General features: G+C 40.4%; 1 protein-coding gene across 4 annotated transcripts in view; it reads right to left on the bottom strand.

The window, feature by feature from the left end:
* The window catches only part of LOC130912956 (tetratricopeptide repeat protein 28-like), a 511,674-nt gene that overhangs the window by 39,017 nt on the left and 459,648 nt on the right, over window positions 1-13,009 (bottom strand). For all 4 annotated transcript variants that reach the window (XM_057831145.1, XM_057831146.1, XM_057831148.1 and 1 more), the window contains one exon: window positions 9,992-10,515. In XM_057831145.1, the coding sequence (XP_057687128.1) occupies window positions 9,992-10,515 (524 nt within the window). The remainder of the gene's footprint in view (window positions 1-9,991; window positions 10,516-13,009) is intronic.

The raw sequence follows: 13,009 nt of genomic DNA, 5'->3' as shown, positions 1-13,009 counted from the left end.
ATATCCGTCTTGTCTTATCTTTCCATTCCAACAATAATTTACAGAAAAATATGGCATATTTTAGAGGTGGTTTGAATTGCGATTAATTACGATTAATTAATTTTTAAGCTGTGATTAACTCGATTAAAAATTTTAATTGTTTGACAGCCCTAATTCAATTCATGTGGCACAGTATTTAAAAGCAATTTTGACATTTTGGACATATTTGTTGCTGAAATAATTCAGAAATTTAAATGAAATCATTCATTTTATCAAAATGGCATTATTTTTAAGATGACAATGTTAATCAATATATTGTGTTACTATCTATTTAATTAGACTGTTGCTCAACCAATCCATGTACCGATCCAAATGTATTTAGTGTAAACTTTAAATATTTAAATTTCATCCCATCAACCACAGATTCATGATATTGACCACTGTTTACACAGGCAAGCAGGCCCGACCAACAGAATTCGCTTAAAAAAAGACATAATGGTCATTTTCAGCGCAAAATGTCTTGCAAACCTGATAAAACCTCTAAAGCTCATGACAAATAAAGTTAAAAAACAAGGCAAGGTCAACCTTGAGTTATAGTACTTTGTTAGGTCATGATAAAATGTTGACAACAGTGTTGTTTTCGTCAACGATGACGATAACGAAGATATTTCGTAAACGAACAATTTTTTTTCATGACAGTGACGTGACGATGACGAGCTAAAAACGTGTCTTGGGAGACTAAAACATAACGAGATGAATGCCAGTTTTCCTCTGACGAAAAGAGAATGAGAGAAAAATTGGCCACAGTATCCGTCATAAGTCCACAATGTGTGGCATTTTCTTATTATATGTGTAGTTAGCACGCATCGTAGCAGTGTTTGGTCCTGTGTGCTGTGCTGCCCACTCACACGCACGCTTACGCTAGTAAATAAGCATGTGTCCACTCCAGGCTCCTTTTGTGAATCACATGTGTTAGGTGCTGCTTGGTAAGCTTTGCTTTCTTATCTTGGCTAGATATGCCATGTTGCTTTAGCCTTTAAAAGTCTGTGGGGAGTCATCATCACACACTTAATGCAACTTGTAGCCTTAGCATCGCGTTCGCGTTAGCATTAGCATTTAGCATTCTGAGTGTCGTCTTAAACTCTTGGAAAAATTTTCACATACAGTTCATGGCGTCCAGGTGAGTTTAATTAATTGAAAATAATGTACTGTGGTCCTGCTGAGTGTGTATTATCATCACAAAGATGGTGATATCCTTGTACACTGTACAATTATGTGCTCGTCTGTTAATGTTCATTCGAAATTGTAAGTTGGTAACCTTTTATGTATTGATTTAATCTAGCACTAAATTTTTTTATGTTTACAGACGAAAACATTTTGAGTAATTGTCGACTAAAACTAGATTAAATTTGTTTTGAGTTTTCGTTGACTACAGTGTTGTTTTTGGCTGCCATTTTAATTTTCGTCTTATTCTTTTGGAGGAAAATACTTATTAGTCTCAGTCATATTTTAGTCATTTCAAAATGTGTTCGTCTTCGTCTAGTTTTAGTCAACGAAAACTCAGACAAATTACGTCTAGTTTTAGTCAAACAAATCAAAAGTTTCCAACAATTTCGAATGAACATGACAGATGAGCACATAACTGTAGAGTCTACGAGGATATCACCATTTTCATGATGATAATACACACTCAGCAAGAAAACATTATTTGCAATTACCGTATTTTTCGGACTATAGACCCTAATCACGTGACGTCACAACTCCGCCTCCCTGACTGGTGCCGCCATATTGTCCGTCAGCTCATCGTGTTTACATATTACCGCTACGTACATTCCTCCTATTACTGCGTGTTTTTCTGCTTGTCTAAGGAATCACCGCCTAGTAAACGAACCCAAAAACCTTCCTGACAATCGTTAACATTGATTAATCAAAATGGTGAAGGCATGCGTGGCGGTTGGTTGCAGTAACAGAGAAGATAAACGGTCATTTTAGTAGTTGCTGTGTGCCCATTGTTAAAAGGGCAAATCTCTAAAGCAGGATGGTTTGTTTATCTCGGTCCATGATGTGTTTGTGTTGACAGCTGTTAGACAGTGGCGAAAACATCAATATGATGCCAACACGATCGCAGACATCACCAGACGGAGACTACGAAGCTCGTCGCCACGGTCGCGCAGCAAGAGGGTGAGCGCAACAACAGGTGTTGTGCCGAAAAATAGCCGCCCTGCGTGAAATGTCCCCCTTGACAGGAGCGCCCACACGGAAACGACTTTCTTGTACCGTGAATATGTATTATTTTACTCTGCTTGAACTAATAAATGTCATACCTGTGTGATTGTCAATGGGATATGGTCGTGAAAATCTGTAGACTAATACATTTCTGTTCAAAGATGGTTATGTGGCCCAGTCCACGATTTGTTACTAAAATACAGTACTAATATTTTGTGTAATTAAATTATTTAAAACTGATCTTACAGTCATAAATCCATTACTGTAATGCGTCCATGAAAACATTTGGTGTTTTCACGTCAATAAAGCGTCATAAATAAGCGCTCCCGTCAGGGGGGACATTTCACGCGGGGCAGCTATTTTTTGGCACACACCGGCCCGTTGTCGATCAAGTTTCATTTTACAATCGTGACAACGGTGACGCTCAGCTGACCAAATGTCGGTTTATATTCGGGCCGGTGCCGATTTTGGGTACCCGACTCCTAATCGTGACATAAACTGGAGTATGATTGGAAATTTTGTGGTCTCAGGACGAGCTCTGACGCACGGGACAGGACCGGCGGGAGGAAAGATCGGTTTGGGCATCAAATATGGATCTGGCGACTGGATCGACCAAAGCTTTTCCAAAAAACCGCTTTTATGCAACTCATCCAATGAGTTTACAGCGTCTGAAAGCAACGGGGCTTCCATAATTTGCAAGTGAATCCACCTTTAGAAACTATGACCATTGACAATACGGACACACAATGACGGACAATATGGCGGCACAATACAGCGATCACATGATTGTGTGACGTTGGTGATTGGGGTCTATAAGTCGCAGTTTTTTTCATAGTTTGGCTGGGGGTGCAACTTATACTCTGGAGTGACTTGTGTGAAATTATTAACACATTATTATATCATTTCACATGTTATTTTGGTGTTTTGGAGTGACACTGTTGGTTTGGTAAACTTGTTAGCATGTTCTGTCTTCTATAGTTATCTGGATAACTCTTAATAGCTATGTTACGTTAACATACCGGCCACGTTCGCATTTCGTTGTTCATGCATCATGTAACATTATCATACTGTACACTTATTTAGCATGTTGTTCACGATTGTATTTTTATTTATTTATTTTTTATCATTATTATTCATTTATTTATTTATTTTTAAATTGCCTTTCTATGTGGTGGATTTTATCAAGTAAATTTTCCCCCAAAATGCGACTTATACTCCGGTGCGACTTATAAATGTTTTTTTTCCTCTTTGTTGGGCATTTTATGGCTGATGCGACTTATACTCAGGTGCGACTTATAGTCCAAAAATATGGTAATTAAACTCACCTGGAAGCCACGAACGGTATGTAAAATGTTTTCCAAGAGTTTAAGAAGACACCGAGTACCTGCGCAAAATGCTAATGCTAACGCTACAAGTTAGTTTAGTGTGTGATGATCACTCAGCACAGACATTTAAAGGCTAAAGCAACATGACACATCTAGCCAAGATAAGAAAGCAAAACTTACCAAGCAGCCACTGACACACATATATTTCACAAAAGGACCCTGGAATACACAAAGGTTTGCTCACCAGCCGGTGAATAAGCGTGTCTGTGGGGCGGGAGGATCTGGGGGGACGCACAGCATGTCACATGAGTGACATGACCAAACACTGCTAAATGCATGCTAACTATACGTACAATTAAAACATATCACACATTGTGAATTTATGATGGAAACGATGGCGAATTTTCATCTCGTTCTCGTGTCGTCAGACGTAACTGGCATCCATCTCAATGTTTTAATTTCACAAGGCATGTTTTCAGCGCGTCATCGTGACGTCATCGTCATGAAAAACTTGTGCGTTGGCGAAATATTTTCATTATCATCATCGCTGACGAAAACAACACGGGTTGACATAATCATCTTCGACCCTGCAGCCCACATCATAGAAAGCCAATTCTCCCTCACCCTCAACAACTGCACCCTGCCTTTCTCAACACATTCACGCAACCTTGGTATCATTTTTGACAATAAACTCAGATTCGACCACCACGTCAACCATATCACCAGAACTGCCTTCTTCCACCTCAAAAACATAGCCCGTCTTCGCCCCTCCCTCACCTTCTCTACTGCTGAAACCCTCATCCATGCCTTCATAACCTCCAGACTTGACTACTGCAACAGCATTCTCTTCGGTTCTCCATCTAAACTCATCAATAAACTACAATATATCCAAAACTCCGCTGCACGCCTTCTCACCCGGACCCCCTCTAGGAACCACATTACACCCGTCCTCCACAAACTGCACTGGCTTCCTATTTCACACAGAATTCAGTTCAAAATCATCCTTCTCACTTACAAAGCACTCAATAACTTGGCCCCGCCCTACCTCACAGACCTTCTCTGTCCCCACACCCCTTCCCGTCACCTCCGCTCTTCTAATGGAAACATCCTCGCACCGCCCAAACAAAGAACACACCGAACTAGGGGGGACAGAGCCTTCTCCGCTGCCGCCCCCTCCCTTTGGAACTCACTCCCAAAACCCATTCGTTCATGTTCAGACCTTCCCACATTAAAAAAACTGTTAAAAACTCACCTTTTTAAACTAGCTTTTAACTTATAATTATTTTCTTTGTTTTGTTCTGTTCACGTTGTTTGCTGTTTCTGTTCCTCCTGTAAAGCGTCTTTGAGCATTGGTAAAAGCGCTCTACAAATAAAATGTATTATTATTATTATTAAAAGTAGATGAAGACGAACACATTTTGAAATGACTAAAATAAGACTGAGAATAATAAGTATTTTCATCCAAAAGACTAAGACAAAAATTAAAAGGGCCGCCAAAAACAACACAGTTTGACAAACATATTAATGAGCAATTTTTACCTCTTCCATGAATAAACCTCTCTTGTTGAAGTTGCACTATCAATATTATAATTTTTGATATTTTCGGAGACTGTAAGAACTTATTACACCAATGGCTGTCGGTGTGCATGTACATTTTGAGTAAGTGCGCAGTGTGCAAGGTGATATGCAATAATTAGCCGTGGCAGAGTACCTGCAAGCCTGCAGTTTGCCTTTCACTTCAAGTCCCTCGAGCAGTGATGTGTATGTCACATCCTTGCATGTGTCCTTAGCCCGCCTGCCGGGTACTCGGTTCAGCCCAATTACTGACAAGAAAACGCTGTACAACCGAGGAGTGACAAGAGGTGGAATGAATGTTTAAACAAATAAAAAGAGCTGCTGCCCACGAGGTTTTAAACGCACAGCAAAAAGTCAGCAGAATACAATGAACTCTTACGTAAATGCATTTATAAGTGTATTCTCCAGACTTGCTTATGTGAGGGCTGAGAGTCTAGACATGCTTTCGGTCAGAGCGAGTCGAAAATGGGCCAAGCCACGCTCGTTTTCCCAGCAATACTGGAAAACGGTCTGTGGCCGGAGAAGATAAGCCAAGAACAGAAAGCATGACCTGAACTATTCCACAAACCTCACCAACACACCAAGTAGACTTCATGGCTCCTCTACGGCCATGCAAGCCGGCTGTCTTTGAAGCCTGATACAGTCCATCAACAATCCTCTACCCCCCACCCCCTTTATCTTTCCACGCACCCTCCCTCTGTCGCATGCCCGCCCTCTCTCCCTTGTGCATCAACTATGTTCTTCTTTCCATCTACCGCCACTGCTTGTTTTTTCATCTCTGTGCCTCCCCTCTACCTGTTTCATCTCGACTGTGGCGGCAGTGCTCACAGGGCCTCGGCACTGTTTAGGGCTCATTAGGCGCTGGAACAAGAGAAAGGAAACAGATCTAAATTATCCTCTTCATTCTTTGACAGCCTCACCCCTCATTCATCCCAACTGTAGCGCTGAGCCTTTCATCTGCCTCGACACCCACACACGCACACAGGCACACATACACAAAAAAGCAATTTCTTCTCAGAGCTTCTCTTTTAGTTTTTTTTCATGATCAAGCCGGAATGTCAACCAACTCTGTTTTCTTTATTCTCCATTTGACAGGGAAATAATACATGTGAATCATGACTCATGCCCATCTCTGATTCGCCTCTCTGCCCGTCTGACATCTTGTGTCTTTTCTCTTACTCCCAGTCTCTCTCAGCCTTCCTAACACTCTTGTTCTCTCTGTTCTCCTTCTCTGTATCATTCAGCGTCTATCACTGTCACCAAGCATGCCTTCGGTGTACCCCGCAGGCACAGTCACGTAGCAATGGCTGACACCAAGATGTGGCTGTGGCTGGCTACCCCCATAGAGAACCCCAGAAAATGTTAAAGGTGGTTTGACAGACACGAGAGAATCACTGAAGCCGCAGAGGACCAAATATCTCCGCTTTTACACACAGATTTCATGTGCAAACATCGCATACAGATTCATGCCGAAAAAGGAATAGCATCTCACGAATGCAACAAATTTGGATGAAGTTACAATTAAGAACCTGCAGGGGCAGCTTCGTACTGCAGTATACAAATAACTAGGGTTGTTCCGATCATGTTTTTTTGCTCCCGATCCGATCCCGATCGTTTTAGTTTGAGTATCTGCCGATCCCGATATTTCCCGATCCGATTGCTTTTTTTTGCTCCTGATTCAATTCCAATCATTCCCGATATTTTTTCCCGATCATATACATTTTGGCAATGCATTAAGAAAAAAAATGAATAAAACTCGGACGAATATATACATTCAACATACAGTACATAAGTACTGTATTTGTTTATTATGACAATAAATCCTCAAGATGGCATTTACATTATTAACATTCTTTCTGTGAGAGCGATCCACGGATAGAAAGACTTGTGACTTTGTATATTGTGACTAAATATTGCCATCTAGTGTATTTGTTGAGCTTTCAGTAAATGTTACTGTAGCCATGCCCAAATGCATGATGGGAAGTGGAACCATGACTGTGCATAGTGCTACCAATTGATATATCTTCTCTGCGTTGGGAAATAACATAAGGTGTTAAGAAAAAGATCAATTGCTACCTTGCTTGCCCACATTGCTTCCCATGATATTTCTAATTGTAGGGAGAGGGATTGTAAGGCTTTAGCAAATTAAAAAAAAGGCTCCAAAGGCTGCCAAGATTCACTCTACTCATTTTACGCTGCCTTTTATCTCTCTATATAGGTAAAACGGCGCCATTACAGATTAAGCGCGACAATGCGTGAGTGGGTCGTGCAGTGTATTAATTGCTTTAAATATTTTAACGTGATACATTTTTTAAAAAATTAATTACTGCCGTTATCGGGATAAATTTGATAACCCTACCTTAATCCTAAACTAAAGACTCTGGATAAGTGTAACATATTATGTCTGTAACGTTAAATACAATTAGAAAATGATTCAATTAAAACAGGCACGGCCGATATTTTTTTGCCGATTCCGATACTTTGAAAATGACGTGATCGGACCCGATCGATCGGCATCCCGATCGATTGGGACATCTCTACAAATAACAGTTCCACACATATGGTATGAACGACTGTGAGTTTTGAATGTACAGTCCCTGACAAAAGTCTAGTCACTTATCCATTTTGTAGAAACAATTGCTAATAACCTGACTTTTAATTATTCAATTGGTTTCAGAAATGGCTCATATGAAAGCTAAGACCCTCCCAAATGATGTTGAATGTACAAAAATATATTTGTTTCACTGAAAAAAGATTTATCATTTAATGAAGACATAAAGGTCCAATTTTGGCAAGACAAAAGTGTTGTCGCCTACAGACAGTAGTGTGAAAATTGAACAAAAATGTACTTCAAATACAAATATATGTTACATAATATCAGCGAATTAAGTAGTGGTGCTGTGAGATCCAAAGTTAATATTTTGTATGACTTCCATGGGCTTGAAGGACTGCATCCATGCGGTTCGGCAAGGATTCATACAATGTAATGATGAAATCATCAGGAACTTCAAAGACAGCAGTCTTGCATGCCACCCAGAGTTCATCAACATTCTTGGGTTTCGTCTTCCATGCTTCCTCTTTCATCCTACCCCAGACATGCTCAATGCTGTTCATGTCTGGTGACTGAGCTGGCCAGTCCTGGAAGATCTTGATTGAAGTATGCGATGGAGCACCATCCTGCTCCAGAATTTGTCCCCTTTTATGGTTAGGAATGTAAGAGGCAGCTAAGATTTGTTGATATTTCAGACTATTTATGTTGCCTTCCACTCTGCAGATCTCTCACGCACCCCCATACTGGATGTAACCCCAGACCATGATATTGCCACCACCAAACTTCACTGTTTTCTGAGTCAATCTCAGATCCATTCGGGCTCCAGTAGGTGTCCTGCAATATTTGGGGCGACCGTGGTGTAATTCAATGGAAGATTCATCTGAAAAATCCACCTTTTGCCACAAAACAGTGAAGTTTGGTGGTGGCAAAATCATGGTGCCATTAGTCCACTTTTTGAAGTAGCATGAGCTCTTTACAGTAGCTGAACAGCATCTTGAGTAAAAGACTATTCTGCAATACCAGGAAAGGGTTGTGAAGTTTCATGCTCAAAACTAAATATTCCTCCTTTGCTGGGTTGAAATCATTTGTCACTGTCTGACTCACACCAGATGCTGGCACTGACGCTGTTACACATCAGATGCTGTGTCAATGGATGGAGTTTTCCCGGATGGGTTCCGTGTAAAAAGCAAAGGCAGCCTAAAGCAGAATCTTCTGTTCTCTCTTATGCCCGCTGTTTCATGATATCTTAATGTTAAAGAGGTAAGAGATTCGGAGGGAACCGAGCCCAAACTTTGATTGATCAACTAATTGCCTCTGAATTACAGTATGTCTAAATTTTGTTCTTCAAGGTATGGCAGATGAAAAGAAGAGACTAGATGTTTTCCAATCAGGGCTTAAATGCTACGTCTTACCTTGACAAGATCTGTAGCATCACTGTGAAACAGTGAATTAATGAAACACACTCAAGGTAGAGTGGATATACAAAGTTAGACTGCAGAACAACACAAGGACAGCAAAGCGGACAGCGGAAGGATAGAATGGAGACAGAATGGGTGCTTTGTTTTCAATAACGTTCAACAAGCAGAGTGTGCAGAGGGGGTATGGTGTTCCTAAGACCCAGATAATATAAACAATTGCTAAAGGAGGGCAGATAGAGGAGATGGATTCTGGTCTCCTTGCATTCACTTCCTGCAGGGTGAGATATAACTCAGCCCACATAGGAGGTGCAATTTTCTTGGATTCAAACAGGGTTTGGGCCATAAAACAGTCGGTGTGCCAGAGCAAGAAATCTGTTAATGGTCATGTGCAAAGCTAGTGGAATAGATATTTAGCACACATAAATGGTGACTACAACCTATCATATCTGCCTTAACTGAGATAATCAATTTCTGAGAAGCCAAGCTGTTTTTTTTTTTCATTATAATCTGACACCTGAAATGTGCCACTGTGTGAAAAGATCTTTTGGCAACTCGGTGCAAAGAACTCTCTGCGGAAAGTAGATACAGAGGTGGGTAGAACAGCAGTCAGCAAATAGGAAAAAGGCTTTGGTACACATCCTCATAGGTTCGCACTGACATAAATACTGGAATACCTACACAGCAAGGGAGACACGGGCAGATACATAAAACACACCCTGAATCCCCAGCTCACTCATAAGCACAAAAACACTAACACGCACATACAGACACACAAATGTGCATATCCTAATAAAAATGTAGCAAAGGCTTAGCAGCAAATAGGCTGAGAATTTCATATTCATAAATTCACAAACTCTAAGCCTATCAGCTCAGGCAACAAAGGCGATGCTCAATGCAGTCCTCGCTGCCTTACTCACCTTCCTGCAGGTACATGACAGCTTGTGAATAGTTCTGCAGTGCGTGGTGTGTTCTCCCCAAGCTGCCATAGGCTAGTGTTTTGGCAGCCAAGTCATTAGTCTGAGCTGCCACACTTAGGTGCTGCTCTTGGAACACAACCGCTCTCTCGTAGTTTCCCAGAGACTCATAGGTAAGACCAAGGTTCCCATAGGCGCGAGCCTGGCGCGTGGGGCTTCCGGTTTCCTCCGCGATCTCGAGGTCACTCTGGTGGCATCGCAGCGCTGTCTCATATTCTCCCATCGCTTGGTATACAGCACCGAGACCGCAGCTGGCGTCGCCCTCCAGTAGCCTATCATGGGTATCACGGGCAATGACCAGTTGACGCTCCAAACAAGAGATGGCCTGCTCATAATTGCCCAACTGGCTGTGTAGTGCACCCAGTTCACCGTAGGCCTGAGCTTTGACTCCACACTCTCCCAGCTCATGAGCCACCACTAGCCGCTTCTCAAAGCACACGAGTGATTGTTGGAGGTTTCCCATGGCCCTACCGAAGAGAAACACAGTGTCACAGGTGCACACACAGGAGGATGCACACAGACATGCTTTATCACAATGCAAAACATAAAACCAAAAATAAATATATACCGTACTTTTCAGACTATAAGTCGCAGTTTTTTTTCATCATTTGGCCAGGGTGCGACTTATACTCAGGAGCGACTTATGTGTGAAATTATTAACACATTTTGATATCATTTCACATGTTATTTTGGTGTTTTGGAGTGACACTGATGGTTTGGTAAACTTGTTAGCATGTTCTTTAAGCTATAGCTATACCTAAATAACTCTTAATAGCTATGGCAACGTTCGCGTTCTGCCTTTGGCAACGTGTGTTCAATTGTATTATTGCCTTTTTTAAATTGAAATCCATGCTTTTAGTTTGTGGTGCTTTTACGCCCAAGTGGGGGCGCACTCGCATTTGTTTACGCGAAGAAGAGCGCTCACACGCCAGAAGAAGACGGACAGCCAAGCAGCGTCTGAGCGAGTGGGCGAGAGAGAGAGAGACACACGGCTGCGAACCTACGTTTTAAAATATCTCTATAGAGGTAACGCCTGTGTGTACCATCTTTTCTGTTGTTTTTGTGTTTTCCACCCACGATAGGACACTTAGAGCCAATTGTGTGGTTGTTTGAATGATGTGCTAATGCTAGCGAACGCATGCTAACCGTTTGTGTCATTGCTGTAATAGCGGCTAATTATCATTTATTTACGTTGATGGTAACCTGTTTGGTATCGAGGACGAAATTGATTTATATTATTTCTATTTTTAGTTTCACTCTTCAAATGATGGTGTCATAACGACGGCCAAAATAAAGTCAGCAAATTACACGGACGTCAAGCATCGTCATTTGGGAGTTTATCTTGCTTTATAGCCAGGACCGAGCCGTAGAGTCCTGGTGAGGACAGTATATTCGCATTTCGTTGTTCATGCATCATGTAACATTATCATACTGTACACGTATTCAGCGTGTTGTTCTTTATTGTATTTTTATATTAAATTGCCTTTCAAGATGACATATCTGTTCTATGTGTAGGATTTTAAATAAAAGTAAATTTCCCCCAAAAATGCGACTTATATATGTTTTTTTCCTCTTCGTTGGCCATGTTTGGGCTGGTGCGACTTATACTCAGGTGCGATTTATGGTTCGAAAAATACGGTACCAAATAAAGTTAGTTATTTTTGTGTATTATTATTAGGACACTTGCATAACAACAAACTTAAAGCAACACTAGATCACTTTTCAGTTTTGGTCGATTTGAGCAACGCAGGTGGAACAAAAAAGGTAGTGTTTTGCAGGGTTTCCCTTACACATAAAAGATTGTGGCGCACAACCACACCAAAATAAAAGCCGCCACGCCTTGCAATTTTTTTTTTTTTTTAACGATACATTCTCATTTATGATTTGTATAATTTAACAATACGTTTAAATTAATATCTATAATTCATGATTTACCCACTATTTGCCAGAAATCGTCTGAAATAGCACATCAAATACAAATTGTTCCTTTACACGCTTTATTTTGAAAATGACATCATTTCTTTTGCAAGCGTGAGTCTCACTATGTTGGTGCGGAGTCGGGAGAAAAATCCACAAAAATGTATTTCAAGTTAATAGATGTAATACTGGTTTAAACCTGTAAAAACAACCTTAATATTGACATTGACATGACGTTTAGGTTCTTTTTGGCGTGTTTTTTACCCGAGTCGTCGCGTCCTAGCATAGCATTTGTTTGTTGCTCATATCACTGGTAGTAATTAGAAAAGATTTAAGTTGTCAATGGACGAGAGTCCGTTAACAGAAGGACAATTATTGTTGTGGTTGTGGAATGTATATTAGGGCCAAATAAAGAAAAAGAAAAGAGATGTAAGTCGTACTATTGCTATGAGGAAAACAGTCGTATTATTAAGTAGGGGTAATGTAGCTGTAATAGGCTACACATTTTGTACATGTACCGTAGCTGAGAGCTACGACGAAGCATTAGTATAAATCCTTCTATTGTTTATAATTTGATATAGATGAGGCAAAATATTAAGGATTTCCTTATTTCACAAGATGCTTTCAATTTTGTTGATTTTAACGGAGGCAGCAACACGCTACGTGAAGTATGTAGCTGCTTATTCAGCTACATTAGCTCTAATATAATACTATATACTTTGATACTATATACTTTAATACGATTTCTATTCTCATTCTATTAATCCGACATTCATTCTCGTAGTAATAGTTCGACTTTTTACACTTGCCTCATCTACATCAAATTATTATCCATAGAATGATTTATGCTAATGTTTCGTTGTAGCTCATATAAGTAAACATACATACATATACGTAAATTGTGTGGTGGTTTACAACTACATTACCCCTACTTAATTATACTTTTTCCCCCCTTGCAGCAAATTTAATCTCATAGTTATCTAATTTATTCATTTATTTTATTTGGCATCAATACTGCTTCACGTTTCAAAATATTTCATTAGC

Source organism: Corythoichthys intestinalis, chromosome 3, assembly GCF_030265065.1.
Source record: "Corythoichthys intestinalis isolate RoL2023-P3 chromosome 3, ASM3026506v1, whole genome shotgun sequence".
NCBI lineage: Eukaryota > Metazoa > Chordata > Actinopteri > Syngnathiformes > Syngnathidae > Corythoichthys > Corythoichthys intestinalis.
The sequence above is the reverse complement of the archived record's forward strand: the minus strand, read 5'-3'. Positions and strand labels throughout refer to the sequence as shown.